At 19.3% G+C, this 19,904-nt stretch overlaps 7 protein-coding genes across 7 annotated transcripts; 3 read left to right on the forward strand and 4 right to left on the reverse strand.

Annotated features, from left to right (window-relative positions):
• Positions 1-134: 134 nt before the first annotated feature.
• SRAE_X000152800 (PDZ domain-containing protein) lies at positions 135-3,923 on the reverse strand (the record flags this gene model as incomplete). Its single annotated transcript, XM_024649985.1, has 4 exons — positions 135-1,168; positions 1,223-1,361; positions 1,413-3,737; positions 3,783-3,923. 4 exons carry the CDS (start codon positions 3,921-3,923, stop codon positions 135-137), a joined length of 3,639 nt encoding a protein of 1,212 aa, XP_024498994.1.
• A 1,471-nt stretch (positions 3,924-5,394) lies between these two features.
• Positions 5,395-7,027, forward strand: SRAE_X000152900 (Hypothetical protein; the record flags this gene model as incomplete). The annotated part of the gene is made up of 4 exons (XM_024649996.1): positions 5,395-5,431; positions 5,494-5,877; positions 6,720-6,968; positions 7,020-7,027. 4 exons carry the CDS (start codon positions 5,395-5,397, stop codon positions 7,025-7,027), a joined length of 678 nt encoding a protein of 225 aa, XP_024498995.1.
• Positions 7,028-7,270: 243 nt separating this feature from the next.
• On the reverse strand, positions 7,271-8,922 carry SRAE_X000153000 (Hypothetical protein; the record flags this gene model as incomplete). Its single annotated transcript, XM_024650007.1, has 3 exons — positions 7,271-8,407; positions 8,459-8,598; positions 8,772-8,922. 3 exons carry the CDS (start codon positions 8,920-8,922, stop codon positions 7,271-7,273), a joined length of 1,428 nt encoding a protein of 475 aa, XP_024498996.1.
• A 1,427-nt stretch (positions 8,923-10,349) lies between these two features.
• On the forward strand, positions 10,350-11,921 carry SRAE_X000153100 (Protein Wnt-16; the record flags this gene model as incomplete). The annotated part of the gene is made up of 6 exons (XM_024650018.1): positions 10,350-10,368; positions 10,439-10,467; positions 10,517-10,650; positions 10,728-11,163; positions 11,217-11,408; positions 11,454-11,921. The coding sequence occupies 6 exons, from the start codon at positions 10,350-10,352 to the stop codon at positions 11,919-11,921; spliced, it is 1,278 nt and encodes a 425-aa protein (XP_024498997.1).
• Positions 11,922-12,041: 120 nt separating this feature from the next.
• On the reverse strand, positions 12,042-13,106 carry SRAE_X000153200 (Hypothetical protein; the record flags this gene model as incomplete). The annotated part of the gene is made up of 3 exons (XM_024650030.1): positions 12,042-12,228; positions 12,271-12,906; positions 12,946-13,106. 3 exons carry the CDS (start codon positions 13,104-13,106, stop codon positions 12,042-12,044), a joined length of 984 nt encoding a protein of 327 aa, XP_024498998.1.
• Positions 13,107-14,374: 1,268 nt separating this feature from the next.
• On the reverse strand, positions 14,375-15,848 carry SRAE_X000153300 (Solute carrier family 40 member 1; the record flags this gene model as incomplete). Its single annotated transcript, XM_024650041.1, has 2 exons — positions 14,375-14,842; positions 14,919-15,848. The coding sequence occupies 2 exons, from the start codon at positions 15,846-15,848 to the stop codon at positions 14,375-14,377; spliced, it is 1,398 nt and encodes a 465-aa protein (XP_024498999.1).
• A 1,162-nt stretch (positions 15,849-17,010) lies between these two features.
• SRAE_X000153400 (Heparan sulfate 6-O-sulfotransferase) lies at positions 17,011-18,177 on the forward strand (the record flags this gene model as incomplete). Its single annotated transcript, XM_024650052.1, has 3 exons — positions 17,011-17,144; positions 17,199-17,711; positions 17,754-18,177. The coding sequence occupies 3 exons, from the start codon at positions 17,011-17,013 to the stop codon at positions 18,175-18,177; spliced, it is 1,071 nt and encodes a 356-aa protein (XP_024499000.1).
• Positions 18,178-19,904: the final 1,727 nt, after the last annotated feature.

Genomic DNA, 19,904 nt, shown 5'->3' on the forward strand with positions numbered 1-19,904 from the left:
TAAAGTAAAAAATAATCTTTTTTGTTTTTACAAAAAATTAAAAAACATATTTGTTTTTTTTTTTTCGTGAATCTATTATAAATTTGAAAATAAATTATAATATTTTAAGAAAGATATTAATAATAAAATATTACTTAACCATTTTCAGTAGCATCACATGAACTGAGACCTTCACAATAATGAATCATAACTAAAGCTAATGCTTGTAATTTTAAATCCATCTCAATAAGATCTTCTTTTTGTTCATCATTTGATAGTGTTTCAGTAACATTATTTAAATTATTTTGTGATATTCCAGAATTTGCAAGTAATTTTTCTTTCCTTTGGTTTGCCAATTGTGATATAATTTTTTGCACTTCAGTTATCTTTATATTATTTTTTTCTTTTCTTTCAATAATGTCAGTAACATCATTAAATGAAATATTACCTAATTCTTTAACATTTTTAATAACTGTTTCATTATATGCATTATTTGGTTCAAACATAAGTTGCCTTAATTTTAAAGGACATTCTAATGAAACCAAATGATCATGAATAACATCATCTAATTTTATTAAATTTACATTTGGAGATATATTTCCTTTTGATTCATTTTTATGTCCTCTATTATAAGCTTTTCCTAAAAATTTAATTCCACTTGAAACTTTTTCTGAAAATTTTCCCCTTTTAATACTTCTCAAACTACTACGATCAAGAATACTATTACGATCAGGTGTAGATTGTAAAGAATCTTTATCTTGAACATCTGAATTTGATTTCCTTTTCCATAAATTATTATCTTTTGAAAAATTTTGTGAAAGTAATGTACTATCAAGATCTTCAAAATCAGAATCTTGATAAACTGATATACATTCAATATCAGTATAAGCTTTCTCAGAACAACCTTTAGAATGTACTATAAGATTACATGTAGAACATTTTATTAACCCAGCAAACCAATGTTTTGTTTTACATATTCCACAAATATATGAATCATTTTTTTTACCACTTATAACAGTAAATGTATGTAAAAATTTTTCTTTTTCCGTTATACATGTTTTATCTTTACTAGAATTTTCTGATGTTATTGTTACTTTATTACTACAATCAATACTATCTTCATTATAATTTTTCTTATCACTATTTAATGTATTATTTTTATGTAACATTTCATTAGTTAATCCATCTTCTAAATAACGAAAAAATATTTTAAGATCACCAAAACATAATCTTTTATCAAAACCTGGTTTATTTGAAATATTTAAAGAATTTGTAAATTGAAAATTTGAATTTTTTGTTGGACGTAAATCAAAAACTTCACAATGACATTTTGATAGTGTTAAATTACAATCATCAATTATCTGTGGGATAAAAATACTAGTCTATAATATTAATTTTATTTATATAAAATTTATTTATAAAAAAAAACCTACGTATCCTAAAAGAATTGGGTTTGAATCAATCTCTTCAAGTGTATCTTTTGATGATTTACTTTTTGTATTACTATCTTTATCATTTTTATTTTCTTTATCTTCATTGTCAAATTCTTCATCATATTTAGCATAAACAAGTACATTCAAATATTTAGTACAGTTTTTTTCTAATGTAAAAAATAATTCATCATTCCATTTTACTTTTGATTTTAATTTAACTGAATTGGTATTTTTTGCGAATATATTTACATCATTTTCTTTTCCTAATTCATTTAAATTTTCTTTTTCATTATAATTAGATTCATGATTACTTCTTTTAGATCTAATACCTTTAGCGACATTTTTAACTTTACTTTTAAAACCATCAACAACTGGTACTTCTAGTGATATTGGACGTTTTTGTTGTTTTACTCCTGATAATGATGAAATAATTGAATCTTTTGAATAAATTGAATCATAATCATTATTAAACATATTTTCTTCTGTAGCTTCTTCTCCTTCTTGAATTTCTTCATGTTCATTGTCTTTCTCATGATCATTTTCTAAATTTTTTTCTCTTCTTGATTTTATCATATTGTTAACTTTTGATTTTGTTACGGCTAATTTATTTACCATTTGTACATATTTTGCTGCTAGTTTTGTTCTTTTTTTACCAGTTTTTAATTCTACTAATGAATCTGTATCTTCTGAACAATCATCAGTTGCTATTGATAAGTTATCTAAATCATTTTTACTCATTGAAATATTTGAATTATTTGATATAGATTTTTCATCATTTTGATTTTCATTATTAGTAGTGTCATCGGCTTTATCTTTTAATTGACAACTTAAATTGTCAACACTATTCCATTTAAACATATTATCAATATTTGATGATTCAATCATTGATACTGGCCTTATTTCCGAACCTACTTTTCTTAAATTTTGTGAAAAAATTGTTTTCTCACATTTCTCTTCATTTATTGTAGGGTAAACATCTTGAATACTTTGTTTATCGAATAATAAATTATCTGGACTTGATTTTGGTAAACTTTCTGATAATGATATATTATCACATGGTATAGGTATATTATCAGATTCTTTTATAATATCATCTTTTTTTTCATTTGTGTTATTTGATAATGATGTAATAATAATTTGATTATCCTTGTCATTTGTAATATTAAATTCAATATCAACTAATTCTTCATCAAGACATTCTTGTATTAAATCAGGTGTATCAGATCTAAATAAATCATCATTTTCTCTTTCAACTAATACAGATAGGTCTCCTTTTGTATTTAATAATTTTATACCATGATTAGAATTTGAAACAACAACATTATTTACTGATAGTATGATGTCACCTTGACGAAATCCTGCGTCAGCAGCAGATGAATTTAAAGCAACACTTTCAATCTTAATCTTCTTACTACCAAAATCATCACAATGTTTTATAAATGTTAATCCTAATGGTTCTTTTTGATCATGACGTGGAAAATTTATCATAATTGTACTAACATGATTACAATTAGCATTAAAATTAGCAAATGGTTTTGGATCTAAAAATACAGCACAATACACAATTGCTTTTTTTCCATTTAATATTTGTATAGGTAAACGTGATCCTTCTAATATATTTACTTGTAAACCACCACGTATATCAACATGATTAAAAGCTTTTGGTGATGCTGTAGGTTGCATTAATGGATTTGGAAAAAATGGACGATAACGTACTTTATAATTTGGCCAAACTTGTTTTTTTTGTATAACATTTCTAAATTGTTTTTCAATAATTGGAGTACAATATTGAGCAGCAACTCCACCTAATTGTGTTTCAAATGCTAACTCTAAATGAGGAACATTTGTAAATGAAAAAGCCCAATGTGGATAAGGATCTCTAGACATTATAATTTTTGCTTTTCCTTCTAATTTTGTTATTTTTACTCCAATAAATGTATCACCAAATATTGTACTAGCAAAAATTGATGTATAAAAATTTCCTGTATAAAATAAATCAACTAATAATGAAAGTGATTCAACAGAATTATCATCATTACACATTTTTATATTTTCAACAGATATATTTTTAATAATAGGAAATTTACTTCCAACATCTAAATCTCTTATTTTAACACTTTGAATAATATAATGTGCTGCAGCATTCCTTGATGAAATATCATTAATTTCTAATTGAAGCCTTTTATGAAGCCAACGTCGAAATAATCTTGTATCTTTATGTTCTTGAAAAAGAAAATGTAATAAGGCAGATATTGAGAAACATGATTCAACCCGTGGTGTAGAAGATGATGTTAAATTATCTATATTTAAAAATTTTTTTAATTCCTAAAAAATTTTATAATTTATATTTTATTTTTTTAAATAACAAACCTCTGGCATTTCTAAATTTTGAAATTGATCTATCGTCTTTGGTGAAGTATTTTTTTGTGAAAATTGTATATAAATAAAAAGGAAAGCTGTTATAATAATACAAAAAACACCAAATATAAAACCAACTAAAAACTCAAACATATTTTTTTTTCTTCAATATATACAACAATAGTAATATCTTTTTTATTATAAAATAAAAAGAATTGGTGTATGATTTACTACCAGTAGTTTAATATTTTAAATATTATGGCTTTTAGGAATATACAATTAATTATCTAAAACAAAATTAAAATAAAATGGTTAATTATTTTATAATATGACAACAATTTAATTAATATATAAAATAAATAAAAAACAATTTATTTATTTATAAATTAAAGTTCAGACAAAAAAAAAGTTAATATATATACGTGCCACATGATATGATCATTTTTTAAAAATATTATATAATAATAAATATATTTATAAATTTCATAATTTATTGCTAAATCAAATGTGAGATAAAAACCACAAATGTGTTTTCTTTTAAATCACAATTATTTACAATATTTTAAAAAACATTTATAAAATAATAAAAATTTGTATTATTTATAGAAATAAAATTACCATATTTAAATATAAAAATATTAATTAATATACAAATGTTTTAACGAGACTTTTATTTATTTTATAAAAGGTAAAAAAAAATATAATGATAATGAAAAATATATTAGATAAATTTATATTTTTTTTCTTAAATAATTTTATAATATATAATAATAATAAATAAATAATGAACAAAATAGTAATGTTATTTGTCATTATTATGTAAATTATACAAAAACGAGTCTAAATCTTTTAGGGGAATAAGAGATTTCACATGACATCAACACTATATATTGCTTGCAATTATATTCATTGACAAGATAAAATGAACTAAATTTATTACCTGCAATAAATAGAATAATTTCATTAAATAAGAAAATAAAATTTATCAACAATATTCTTTCTTAAAACAACATTTAAAAAAAAAAATAAAGAAGATATTTTTTTTTCTAAATACTTTCTTATTTTTTTATTATTCATTTTTTCATATAATTTTATATATACATAATATAATTCTTAACCAAAAAAAAAAAATATTAGTATTAAGAATAAAGTTTATTTTTTATAGTCAGTTTACACATTATTTTATTAAAATTGATAGATTTTACTTTCCCGATATATTATAAATTTATTAAACAACATGAAAATATATTAAAAAAAAAATGATAAATATATGTTTTAAATTAGAATTTGACACATTACTAAACAACATAATTTTGTTTTTGATGAAGGAACAACTCTATGAAACGTCGTACAATTACAACAGATTATCGTTGTAAGAACTTATATATTTAGTAAATATTTAAATTAATTTATGGTTATAAACATAAAATAAAATATTATAACTGATTAATATATAATAATATTAAATGATAACATTATAATATCTATTATAATTGTTAAAAAAAAATTAAAATGATAAGATAATATATCATTTTATAAATAAAATATTAATATATTATTATCCAATAAAATTATTATTCAAAAAACTTTTTAAATATTGATATTTTCTATAAAAGAATATACAATGTTTTTAAACAGCTCTAAATGGTATAATATATTAAGTAAGTATAATATAATAAATTTAAAATATAAAAATAATAATAAATAATTGTTAAATTTATAGTTATTAGTTTAAAAATATTTTTTACATTTTCCTGTAATTCACCAATAACAAATGATGATTGTAATATAGGTACACTAGATTGTTGTAATGAAAATTTAATAAACTTTTTAAATGTCAACAATACTATTTGTAATAGTAATAGTACTTTACACAATATCAATTGTTATATACAAGTTATTGAGGATATGTATAAAAATGGTAAAGAAAAAGATCTATTAAAGATATGCAATGCTTATACAAATTACAAAAATTGTTTAGGAAATTCTTTTCCAAAATGTTTATCTAAAAATTACTTAAATAATTTTTTAAATAATCAAAAAATTGTTTTTAATATATCAAATTTTATTAGAAAATTAACATTTGTCTGTGGTTCTGGATTAGAAAGTATGTTTAATATATAATATATTTATATATCTAAATATGTATTAAATAACATTAAATAGTTTTAAAATTGAGTAGCTTTTTTTTATTTAGTAAAAATAAATATAGATTTTTTTTTTATTTTTATAGTTAGTAGAAATGAAAAATTATAGGGCGTTACCATGTTAATTTTAATAAAAGAATAAAATGAAAAAAAAAAATTTAAGATAATAAAATGTATCTTTAGCATAAGTTAGTTAAGGAAATAAAATTTAGTTAACATAAAATATATCTAATAAAATATATAGCTTAAAGTAAAAATAACTTTTTCATTATATATTTTTTAACACACTTAATACTATTTATTTTCTCATAAAATATTTTATTTTTGAACTTGTAACAATATTAAAAATAACTAAGATTATATTATTAAATGTATAGGATATTAAAAATATTTTATTCAACTGTATATTTTATTGTTCTTATTATAGAAATTTATTGTTAATAGTTTAAAATTCTCATCATATAATATAAAAATATTACATTATATTTATAAATATTTAAATATCTCAAATAAAAAATTATATAAGTATAATTATTTTTATCATTTATTTTTTATTCAATAGCCATATTTAAAAAATAATAATAGTTAATCATTGAGAAAATAATGTAAAAACAAATTAAGCTAATTATTATTAGAATATAATATGTAAAATTAAATCAAAATTATATTTTATAATATAAAATATAAAAAAAAAAATTTTTATAAATAATTTAGTAATATTTAATTGTACTTAACAATATTTATAATAAAATGTTGGGTATATAATATATTTTTGTCATTCATTAATCAAAAATGATTTAAGGTTTTTTAATAAATGATGAATGTATATCAAATGTATTTGAAAAACAAAAAAATAGTTTAGAAAAATGTTGGATTGATTTTGAAGAGTCATTTGAACAATTAACAGTATGTGCCAATTTAAATGTATATATTCAATGTTATACAAATATATTTTTTAATTCTTGTAATTCTGAATCAGCTTGGTGGAGTTGTGAATATGGAAAAGCTAGTCTTTTTTCAAATTATCCACAATGTTCAACACAATGTACTTGTAAGTTATTTATTATCATTTTTTTTTTATTTTTCTAAACGATTCATTTAGTTAGTTAAATTACAATCTATAAAACAAATGTTTTTTACTACATTTAATAAATTTTCTTATTACAAACAAAATTTTTTTTATTAAATAGTAATAAAATATTTAATAAAATAAATCTTTTGATAAAAAAAAAAAGTTTAATTTGTTTAAATATTATATTTTTAAATCTAATAAAAAGGTAGATATAAATGTTGTTTCCTATATTATTGTTTTTAAATATTTTTACCTTAACAAATATTTAAAACATTTTTTCATTACATATTATAATAATTATTTCCATAAAAGTTATTTTTATTTATGTATTGTTTATCTTGATTAACAGTAGATAATATGTAATCTTGTTCATTATACATATTTGAATTTAATTCTATACCTGGGTTGTTTTGAATATGGGTAGAGTCATTACTTTTTCTATATCTTAAAACATTGCTATTTCCATTATGAAAATTTTGATTTTTGACAAAACGACCTTGTTTAGGTGATGATTCTACAAATGAAGATGTTTCTGATAATGTTGGTGTAAGATATTCTTTTATATTATTTTTTAATTTTGTGTCATTTTTTACAACTAAACAATATTTATCACAATTAACAATTTCATTCATCATACATATTACATTATTTGGTAGTATAATATTAAACTCATCACAAAGATTTTTTTTTTCATAAAGAAATTTTAAAAAATAATAATGTTCTAATGTAATATTAGACATTGAAAGATTTGTACATGACTCATTTTGTTGTTTATATAAATCATTGCGACTAATATCTATATTATTTTTATCATTTTCTAATATATTATTAACTATTGGTGGTGAAATATGTTCAATTTTGTCACGTATTAATATTGACTGAGGTAATAACATTTTTGTTTCATGTTCAAATGTTTCTTTTGATAATATTTTGTTATTACTAACATTTTGTATACCTAATTTTGACATATTTTGATTTTTATCTGATGAGATATAATTTGATGTCAAATTATAGTTACTTCGAATAGTAGGTTTTTGATTATAAACAGCACCTGATTTCCATTTTTCTCTAGTTCCAGAAACATCAGAAATAGATTCTTTACTAATAGATTCTTTTATTTGTTCTCTATCATACCAAGGAGTAGATAATGATGGTACTGATAATGTTTCCATAGATTTTCCTTTTTTAATATGTTTTATTTTTTCATTAATCATTTTTATTTTGTTTCGTTCAATTTCTGCATTTTTTTCAGAATTATCTATTAATTCTTTTCTAAATTCAGGAATAATACTATCATTTGGAATCAATGCTTTTTGATTTGAACTTGCTACTAAAGATGCTGACATTGCATCTATTGATCTCCAACGTGGAAATTCATATGACTTTTTTTTTTCCTTCATATTTTCAAATTGTTTTAGCTAAAGATTAAAAAATTTTTTCAATAAATTTAGTAAAAAAATATAACATACCTTTTCTTGATTTTCTTTTTCAATATTTTTTTCCCAATATTTTTTAATCATAGGTGTTTTTGTAGTTAATATTTTTCTACTAATTCTTGGTATTGTTTCATATGTTTTTGATAATTTAGGTATTGTATTTAAAACTAATTCTATATTTAAAATATAAAAGAATAAATTAATTATAATTAAATGAAATCTTAATTTAATAGAAAATATATTATTAAATAGTTTATTTCAAATAATTAACGATAGTTGAGTGGATATTTAAGTGTAACAAATTGAACTGTCAAGTTCTTTCTTAACACAATCATCTAACACTTACCTGTTTGCAAGTTTTGTTTTTCACAATCAAACTTTTCTTGAATCCCTTCGTCATTGTTTATGCTATTGTTATCAAAATTATTCTCCTCATTGTATCTTCTTTTTGCATTAAAGACATTATGATTTTTCTCACTTTTGTTCATACTACTCATTATATAAAATATATATAATTTTATTTTTCTAAATCTGTACGGTATGAGTTATCTAAAAAGAAAATTATTATATTAAAGTTTTTTTTTCCTAAATTGTTTTAAAATAATTTTATTAAAATGTCACAAAAAATATTATAAATATTTAATAGTAAATTATTATAGTGAAAATGAAAAAAAGTAAAATGTTTCATTTATAATATGTTATTTACTGATTATTTAAATCATTAGATTAACATTTGAACTATTGAGTAAAATATATTTTTACAACAAAATAAATTTACAAATATTAAAGATAAAAGAAGTAACAAATATAAGTTCTAGGGAAAAGATTTTTACTTGTTTTCAGATTATTTACATAAGAGAACAAACAAAAGAAGATGCTGTAATGGTGTATAAAGCTATTTTTTTTATTTTCAAGTGATGTCTATGATTTCTAATGCTTTTTGAGATAAAATAAACAAAGGTAAGATTATTTCAACTTTTGTTATTATTATTTAATTTGCAACCAAAAAAAAATGTATCTTAATTAATTTTTTAGTATAATTAACTTATATTATTAATTGTTATAAATGATATTTATTTATATAAATGATTTTTTTTTAAAATAAAGTTATAAAAAACACAACTCAATGTAATAGTTTTATATAAAGTTAAAAAAATAAATAAAATTACATCTTAAATTTTAAAATTTTTCTTTATTGTATTTTCCTTGATGTTAAGTAATAAAATCACCAACCGATACATTGTAACAAATACAACTCATCATCAACAAACATTACCAACAATTTACGATTTAAATTTCCATAAATTAAACAAGTCTTTTGATGATTCCATAAGGTATTAGACAGACCTCAATATCATTTTCTGTTGGGTAATTGCCATAAAAAGCAATCAAAACTTATACTCAATGGGACAGAATACAGTCTTTTTATTGCTCAATTAAACTAACAACCATTAAAGAAAGTTATATTCCTAAAATCATCTTCTAATATCATAAACTTCAACAAATACATATATTTTATATATATAATTGTATAAAATTTGAAAATTTATTTTACAGAATGATTAAAAAAAAATTTTTTTTTTCTTTTATACATATTTCCATTTAATTTTAATATATATTTTTTTTCAAAGATTTTATTATATATAAAAAAATAATAATTGTTATGTATCTTGTTTAATATAAATGTTTTAATAAAATTCCATTATTAGATAAGTTAAAAATATTGTTATAATTTACCATTTAATATATTTATATATATATATATTTTTTTTTTTATTTTCTTACTAATCATAAAATTTTATTAGAAGGAAAAAGATAATAAAGTAAATGTTAACTTTATTACTAAACTATTGTTTAATTTTCTTTCAAATGTGATCATTAACTTTTTATTTTATTTTAAGTTTTGTCATTTTAATTATGGCATATGCTTCTTGTTACCGATAGTCTGTTGCCTGAGATAATTAGCTAACAAATCTATAAAAATTTATTTCTTTAAAATGTGAAAATTTGGAGAATATTTATATCAAATCTACTGCTATTTGGTATATATATCTTGTTTCTTATATATTTTAAATTTTTTTGATCTTCCAGAAAAATACATGCATAAATATAAATTTTTTTAATACTAGAATAATAAATCAAGTATCAATGTTAATAAATTACTCTTATTTCTTTGTAACATTAATTTTTTTAATATCAAATGCAGCAAGTAGTTTGAATTGGTTGTAAGTATTATTATATAATATTTTTATCATCTTATTAATCAATTTTAATATATTTATTTCTATTCTTTTTTTTTTAGAGCTCTTGCTTCAACTTCAACACAAAATTATCATGTACCATACAAAATTCATAGAAATAATGATAATCCTTATCATGTTTTATGTGATCGTTTACCAGGTTTAAATCCTATACAAAAACAAATATGTCAAAAATATCCATATGCAATGCCTCATGTTAGTAGAGGTGCAAAAGAATCTATATATGAATGTAGAGAACAATTTAAAGATGAAAGATGGAATTGTTCAGAACCATTAGAACATGAAAATTCAAAAAATCCACGTACATTTGTTGTACCATTAGAAAAAACATTACAACAATCTAATAAAGAAACAGCTTTTGTTTCAGCAATTACAAGTGCTGGAATTGTACATTCAATTACCAAAGCATGTAGTATGGGAAATATGACAGAGTGTGATTGTGATAATCAACCTGGAAAACAACGATTTGTAGATACTGTAATTTTATATATTTATTTATAATAAAATGATAAATTATTTTTATTTTTTAGACATCACAAGTGGCTGGTGATATAATACCAAAAAAAAATGAACCATTTATTTGGGCTGGTTGTTCTGATGATATTACATATGGTATTAAATTTGCACGTGAATTTTTAGATAAATATGAAAAAGAACAATATGATAATTCAGGAAATGTAAAACATCTTATGAATCTTCATAATCATTTTGCTGGAAGAGAAGTAAGTTTTTATATAATTAAAATATATATATATATAAAATATTAGGCAATATCACAAAATATGAGAAGACAATGCAGATGTCATGGTGTTAGTGGATCTTGTGAATTAAAAACATGTTGGTTACAAATGCCAAAATTTTCAGAGATAGGTGATATGTTAAAAAAACGTTATGAACATTATTCTGTTCAAGTTGCTAAAAAATCTAAAAAAAGATTAAGAAGAAAAGAAAGAAGTGAACGACGTATACCACTTCGAGGTACAGAAATTGCATATATTACAAGATCACCAAGTTATTGTGAAAGAAATGAAACACTTGGAATATTTGGAACACAGGAACGTGAATGTAATCCAAATTCATTAAGTACAGATAGTTGTGATTTACTTTGTTGTGGAAGAGGATACAATACTCGTGAAGAAGTTCGTGTTGTAAGATGTCATTGCAAATTTGTTTGGTGTTGTCAAGTTAAATGCAAAGAATGTAAAGAATTAGTTAGGATTAGTACGTGCAAATAATCCTAACAATATTTTAAAATAATAATTGATTCATTTTTTTATACATCAATATTGTTATTATTAATTCATAACATTTTTATTTATCAAAAATAAAACCATCAGAAAAAAATTAAGTTTATTTTAATATATAGTATTTTTATAAAAAAATGACTTAAATGATCTAGGTTTGAATGTTAAATCTGGTGGAAATATTGAAAATGTTCTTATAAATGGCTTATTTGGTACATCATTATTTATATATATATTATCATTAGATATAAAATCATCGGGAACTTTTTCATAAATATGTTCATCTATATTGATGCCACTAAAAAAAAAAATAATTAAAATAAATTTTTAAGTAACATACTCTTTATCTAATTTTCTATTTATATTTTTTATAATAATAGAATGATCATAATTATCAGGTAATATATCTTTTTTTGTTCTAATATTACAAAAATTGTTATTATTCTTTGTAAATTTTGGTGCTCCTAAAACAAGTTTTGCTAAATTATACTTCTTTTTTTCTTTTTTAATTGAATTTGTATAATTTATATTTTTATTGTAATCAAATGATTCATTCTTTTTTTCGTAACTTTTTATATTAATATTTTTTTTATTTTGCATAGAATTCAAACTTTTGTCACCACATTCATTAAAATAATTTATAATTTGCGATACAGAATGTCTTTTTTTTTGACTAATGTTTTTTGAATTTAAATTAATACTATTTTGCATATCTATTGAAGTTGTGAAATTAATTTTAGGCAAATTAACAAATTTTTTATCACGAAATTTAACTTTTTCCTTGAATTCTTTAAAAATTATATCATTATTTATTTGGTTATTAGTTATATTTTTAATATTTTCTTGTATTTCATTATTATACCTTTCTTTAGTTATTAGTTCATCTAAATAAGTTTTACTTTTTTCTGAAAATGTTTTTGAATTTACTGATAGTTTTATACGTGGTATTAATTTTAATTGTAAATTATATTTAGAACTAAAAATATTTATTCAAATTTATAATTAAAAAACCTACTTTATACATCTTTTAAAGTTTTGATTTTCATAAAATTTTTGATTATTTAATATTGATACAGAAGAATATGGATTAATTTCATTAATTTTGTCTTTGAAAGTTTTTCCATCAATAAAATTGTTTGTAATATAATGATAATTTAAGGATTTAGATCTATACATATTATAATACTTATATTTTTTTAATAAAAATATTTAAAATTTACTAAAATAATAAAGTTTTATATAAATAATTATTACTTATTAAGCAGAGAAATATTATTGTACACATAATGACATAATAAGGGACATTTAAATATTACGTTAAATCTTAACTAAACAATAAAATTTTATAATTTATATTATAATAATATATAAACTGTGATTTTAGCTATTATGTTAGGATCAAATTTTTTTCTTTAAGTTTAATTTAAATTTTGAAGTTTATTCAGATATATTGACATTAAGACTAGATTTAATAAAATTTTATTGTTGTCATCTGATCTTGATATATCATTTCTAGTATTAATTAGTTTCTTTGTTATCTTTATTGTTGATATACAATTTATTTTATAACAAAACTTTTATATTTTTATGCTTTTCCTATATTTAATTGATTCTATAATAAAAATAAATAACATTTTACAAAACTAAAGCAAATAAAAAGTCTTGATTTTCACTTAAAAATTATACGGAAATAATACAATAAAAATGTCAATTTTTTGAATAAAAAATGAATTTTTTTCTAAAACGGTTTTGTAAAATAAAAAGATTATTTAATTAATAATAATAAATTTTATTTAATATTAATCAAACGAGTTTTAATATTTTATGTTAAAAAATATTATAATAACAAATGAAAAAATTTCCAACAAAAAAAATCTATATGTATATCTTTATATTATTTTAACTAAAAAAGAAAAATACATCTATAAAAAGTGTATAAATTAAATTTAACATTTTATATATATGCTAAATTTTTCAATTTATTAGTAAAATTTATATGTTATTCGTCAATAAAATTTTTTGATAATACTTAAATTTATTAATGTATAGAAAGATTTTTTCCCACATACAAGTTGATAATAAATTTGAGCAATTACTTTAATATAAGAATAATAAAAGAACTATTTAGTTTTGATAATTTAAATAGATTTTATAAATAATGTTTGGGTTATATCTAACATTTTTTGTAAATTTACAAAATAAAAATATTTTTTTGGTAGTTGTAAATTTTATGTATACTTTTGCATATCAGCATTAATAATGTTTCAAATCATACTTCCTTTTTTATACCTTAAAGTTGTTACTGACACTTTTATCTTCAAAAAACTTTTATAATTTTAAACTATACTTATTAAAAGTTTTATTTATTATGTTAAAAATAATGATAAAATAATAAAGATTTGATTTATTATCTTAATTAAAATCAATTAAAAATTTAATAGTTTTTAATGTTTTTTTCTAATAAATGAATAAAAAGTTATGATTAAAGAAATTGTCCCAACTGCAACAGATATAATCATTAAAATTCCAAATGTTCTAATATCAGGAAATAATATTACAAAAATGTCTTTAATAGTTGAGAAAAAATTGCACAAACTATTTTGAAAGCCAAAAACTGAACCACGATTATTTTCTTTTACAGATTGTTGCATTTGATGTGTTATAGCTAAATCTGTAAGCCATAAACCTATTCGAGAAAATGTAATAGTTATTAAATAAACCCATACACTTGGATTAGTTGTAGATAAATTAGATTCAACTGTATTTGGTGAATTTATTACTTGACTATTTGTGGAAAAAATTTTAGAACTCCAATTACTAAAATTCCATTCATCAAAATATTTTATAGGATCAAAAGGTGTCCCAGGTAATACAAGTGAAATTAAGCAACAATAATTAAAAAATTGTTGAATCTATAATAATTTTTAAAAAAAGATATATTATTTATATTATTGGTAAGCAAATTCATATAGATTAAAAAAAACTTACTAAAAGTCCACATAAACTTGAAGCAGATGCTTCAATTTTTCTTTCTAATTTCATATAAATGAATGCACCAACAATACCTGTAAGTGAACTTATTCCTCTAAAAACTCCTAAAATATCTTCAGTAATATTTTGACTTTTTGCATATGCTAATGAAAGACCATCAAAAGCAAGAACTGTCATATATAATAATGATAAAGCTAAAGATTGATAAAAAGTAGATTGTGAAAAATATATTTGAATTACGTTTATTAATGAAATTTTTTCATCATTTTTAATTTTATTTTTCTCTTTATTTTGTTGTAATTTAACGTTTTCCATATATAAATTTCTTATTAAAAAATATTCTATTATCCATGAAATTAAATTCCATACCATAAATATAATACAAATTATATCATAATTAATTGTTTTTAATAAAATTCCAATTAATATTGGTGCAATGACACACATAATTTGATCCAATATTGTCATTGTTGCATTTTTTTTACTTAATTTATTTTTATCATTATCAATTATTACCAAAATCCAATCTTTTGATAATAACATTCTTTCTGCTTGTGATGCAACTTCACTTATTGAATTTAATATTAAACCAATATATATTAGCATATCAAATGTATTATCATAACTTTCATTTTTTATTCTTAAAATAAACATATAAGTTATTGCACATAAAGATACAAAAATATTATTTAAAAATAATACAACACTTATAGATTTCATTCGATTTTGATTATCTAACCATTTTCCAAGAATTCCTGACAAAAAAATAGTAGCTAAACCATTAATTAATTGAGAAATAGCAATTAATTTTAAACCACCTATTTTTTCTAAGATAAAGATTATGGCAAATGACCATAAACGATCACTAAGACATGATAATGTATAAATAAAATAAAAGTTATATCTACAAAAATTTATTTTTTTCATTTTATTGCATTAAATAAAAGTTATAATATATTATATTTATATGTATTATTTAAATAATAATATAATATTGTTCCATTATAAAGATTATAATGTATTTATCAAAAGTTACTAAAAATTATTTTAATAATCTTAAGATGATTTGAATATTAAAAAGGATTATATTAATAAATTATTTTAAAAATGAAAAAATCCATTGATTTATTTATTTAGAAAGGTAGTTAATAAAAAATAAAACAATTATTTATATTTAAAATTTATGATATATGATATATATTTATGAAAAAAGGTTACTTTTTATTTATAAACTTTAAATAATTTAACAAATTTTATGCTTTTGTTAACATTCACAATTTTTTTTGTCATACAAAAATTATTAATAATGAATTATAATAAAATATTTTTTATACATTTTTAAAACATTTTATTAAAAAATAAAAGGAAATATTTATGAAATTTAATCATTTTTTTTATCTTAAACTTTTTAATAAAATTTTAATTTAAACATAACAATATTGTATACATTTGTAATAATTAAAAATTGAAAAAATTAGCTGATAAAATTTACAAATTACCATTAAATAAGTAATTATAATATTTTTTTATACCTATAAAATTTTCTAGATTTAATATTTTACAATAAAATATAAAAAATTATATAATTTTTTTAAATTTTGTCACTAATTATTTTTTGATTTTAGTTTATTATTTATTAAAATGTATTGAGGTAAAATTATTATATCAAAAAAATATTTATTATTTTATTATAAGATAATTGTAATAAAATTAATAAATATCTGGTTTTTATTATTGATTAATAGTTTATTAGAAAAGCTTAATCTTCTTTTTCTTAATAAATAATACCCCTAATTAATTATGTTCTTATAAAGAAATGCAATGCCATTTGGAGTAATGTTTCAAGAAAAGGTTTGTGCCAAAAAATCATATTGTTTTCTTTAATATATTGTTAAATTTTTTTTATTATATTTTTGATATATATACATGTATCTTTTATATCAACGTTATGAATTTAAAAAAAACAAAAGCAAACTTTAATTTTACTAAAATATGTTTTTCTGGTATTATTATATTTATAATTATTGGAATAATTTATATATATGATAATGGTGATTATAGAAAAAATTCTTATTTACCAGCTTCCAATATGTATACAAAATATTCATTAGAACAGATGAGAAATTTTGCTTTTAAAAATAAAATTAGTATTGAATATAGACCACATTTATATACAAGGTGGAATATGTCTTTTAGTAAAATTTTAAATAATCAAAATTCAAAGTATGTTTTTGATTTGTTGTTATTAAAAAAAATGAATAATAATAATTATTTTAGATTCAATTTAAATAGTGATGATGTAATCGTTTTCTTACATATACAAAAAACAGCTGGTACAAGTTTTGAAAAATTTCTCGTAAAAAATATGAATATTGAATATAAATGTGAATGTAATTTGGGAAAAAAAAGATGTAATTGTAATAAAAATAACAGTACAAAACAAACTTGGCTTTTTTCAAGATACTCAACAGGTTGGATGTGTGGTTTACATGCTGATTATACAGAATTATTTGTCTCTGATTGTGTTGAAAATGTTCTTGATCGAAAAGAAGGAGGTCATAGAAAACGACGTTATTTTTATACAACTTTTTTAAGAGAACCAGTATCTAGATTTATTTCTGAATATAGGCATGTTGATAGAGGTGCAACATGGTTATCAGCAAAACATATGTGTAATGGGAAACCACCAACTCCTGATGAATTACCACTTTGTTTTGATCCAGATGTTGGATGGGAAGGAGTAACTTTAGATGAATTTTTAGATTGTCCTTTTAATCTAGCTTTTAATCGGTAAATTTATAAAAAATAAATATAAAATAATATTTATTTTAGGCAATCTAGAATGTTAGCTGATTTAACATTAGTTAATTGTTATGATACAAAAACAATGAGTTCTGAAAAACGTGATCAAATTATTTTACGAAGCGCAAAAAATAATCTTAAAAATTTTGCATTTTTTGGAATCAAAGAAAATATGAATGCTAGTCAAGTAATTTTTGAAAAGTCTTTTAATTTAAAATTTACAAAAAGTCTTGGTGTATGGAATAAAAGCAAATCAAAGGATACTAAAATAACAAAAGCACAATTAGAAAAAATAAAATATAGAAATAAACTAGATATAGAATTATATGATTATGCGTTAAAACTTTTTGCTAAAAGAATGAAAAAATTAAATATTTCAGGATTTGAAATTCCACCATCACCATATAATCTCACATATGAAGAATATCTCAAAGAAAATAATAATTGGGTTTAAATTGTTTTAAATTTTATGTTGTTGCCAATAACAATTTTTTTTAATTATTAAATTAAAAAGAACGATAATATTATTTTTAATAATATATTTTGCATGCAAATTTTAATAAAATCATATTTTTAATTTTTTTATTAATAGTTTTTATAAAATATGGAATAATTATATTTTAACAAAATGAAAAAAATAAGTTGTAGTAATAACATTTAAAATATTTGATATATTAATAAATATTAGAAATATTATCATAGTAAAAACAATTTAAAATTATTATTATAAAATTAAGCTAATTTAAAAAATTATAGACTGTTAAAATATATATAAACTTGAAACACTACATAAACTTTAAAAAATGTATAAATATACTGTAATACAATTAAAAAGAATTTGTATAAGCTACTTTGCAATTTTAAACATTAAAAAACTAATATTATCAATCATTCTGAATTAAAAGTTTTAAAACTTGAAAACATTGTTATATTATTTTATTAAAGTAACGTTTCTTCTATCTTGCTAATCTAAAAAAAGATAAAATTATATAATTTTGTTAAAAATCAACAAACTAAATAGAGTAAAAAATTTTTTCATTTGTTATACATTATTTTTTACCTTATTTAAATATTTAATTTTGTTTAAAATTGTTGTAATAATGATAAATAACTTAAATAGTGATATTACCTATTTTAAATTTAAAAAAATTTTTTCATGCTTAAAAATATGATTTAAATATCTTAATTTCTGGTTAAAGTTTTTGATGATTCTTTGATATCAAATAATTTTTTTTAAGTTTTTATATCACCTTGTTTTTAGATTTTAATCAATGTTGACAAGTGATAAAAATTTTATTCCATAACTTTTATTTTAAAAAAAATTAAGTTTATAAAGCGCTTTAAATTTGATTATCAACTAAAATATATTCAATTTTTATTAAAAATTAACAACTTTTGTTAAAAACAATATATATATAATGATAATTATTACGTATAAAAAAATAAAACAAAAAATTATAAAACTTTAATTTAAATATAAATAAAAAATAAGTTAGTATAGTGTTAAAAAATTAGTAAATATATTAATATTTAAATTTTCTTTATTAAAATTTTTTCTACGAAAAGTTATATAAGAAAATAGAAACACAGTTATTAATAGTTTTTTGTTTTTTTATTTCATCAATCACAGCACTAAATATATACTTATATATTTATTTTATTCATTTTTATGTTGTATAAATTTTACATCAATTAAAATTTTTATATATTTGTTTTGGTAAATAAAAAAATTTTTAATATTGTTAATATGTTGTGTTTTGTATTTTTTTTTCTATATTTTAGTGATATTTGCACATTAAATAGCTTTATCTTGAATAAATTTATAAAATTGTTTCTAAAAGTACTAGATCTATGTGGAGTTTAATTTTAAAATTCTATTTTTATAAATAATATGTTTTAAAAAATTATTTTACTACTCACTTTATTAATAATTATCATATTCAAAAATGCTACTAAATTTGATTTTTTTTGCAAAATTACTTTTACAAACTTTTCAAAATTCTATAAACAAAAAAAGTCAATTTTATTTATAATCTTCTTTATTTTTTTAAATTATTTAATAGACTGTCAAAATTACCTTTTAAAAATTTCTCTCATATTATTTTTTTTATAAATTTTTAAAGTTATTTTTACGTTGATTTTAGGGTTAAAATTCATTTAAAAAATTTTTAATGTCTTTAT

This window comes from Strongyloides ratti, scaffold srae_chrx_scaffold0000002 (genome assembly GCF_001040885.1).
Source record: "Strongyloides ratti genome assembly S_ratti_ED321, scaffold srae_chrx_scaffold0000002".
Classification (NCBI taxonomy): domain Eukaryota; kingdom Metazoa; phylum Nematoda; class Chromadorea; order Rhabditida; family Strongyloididae; genus Strongyloides; species Strongyloides ratti.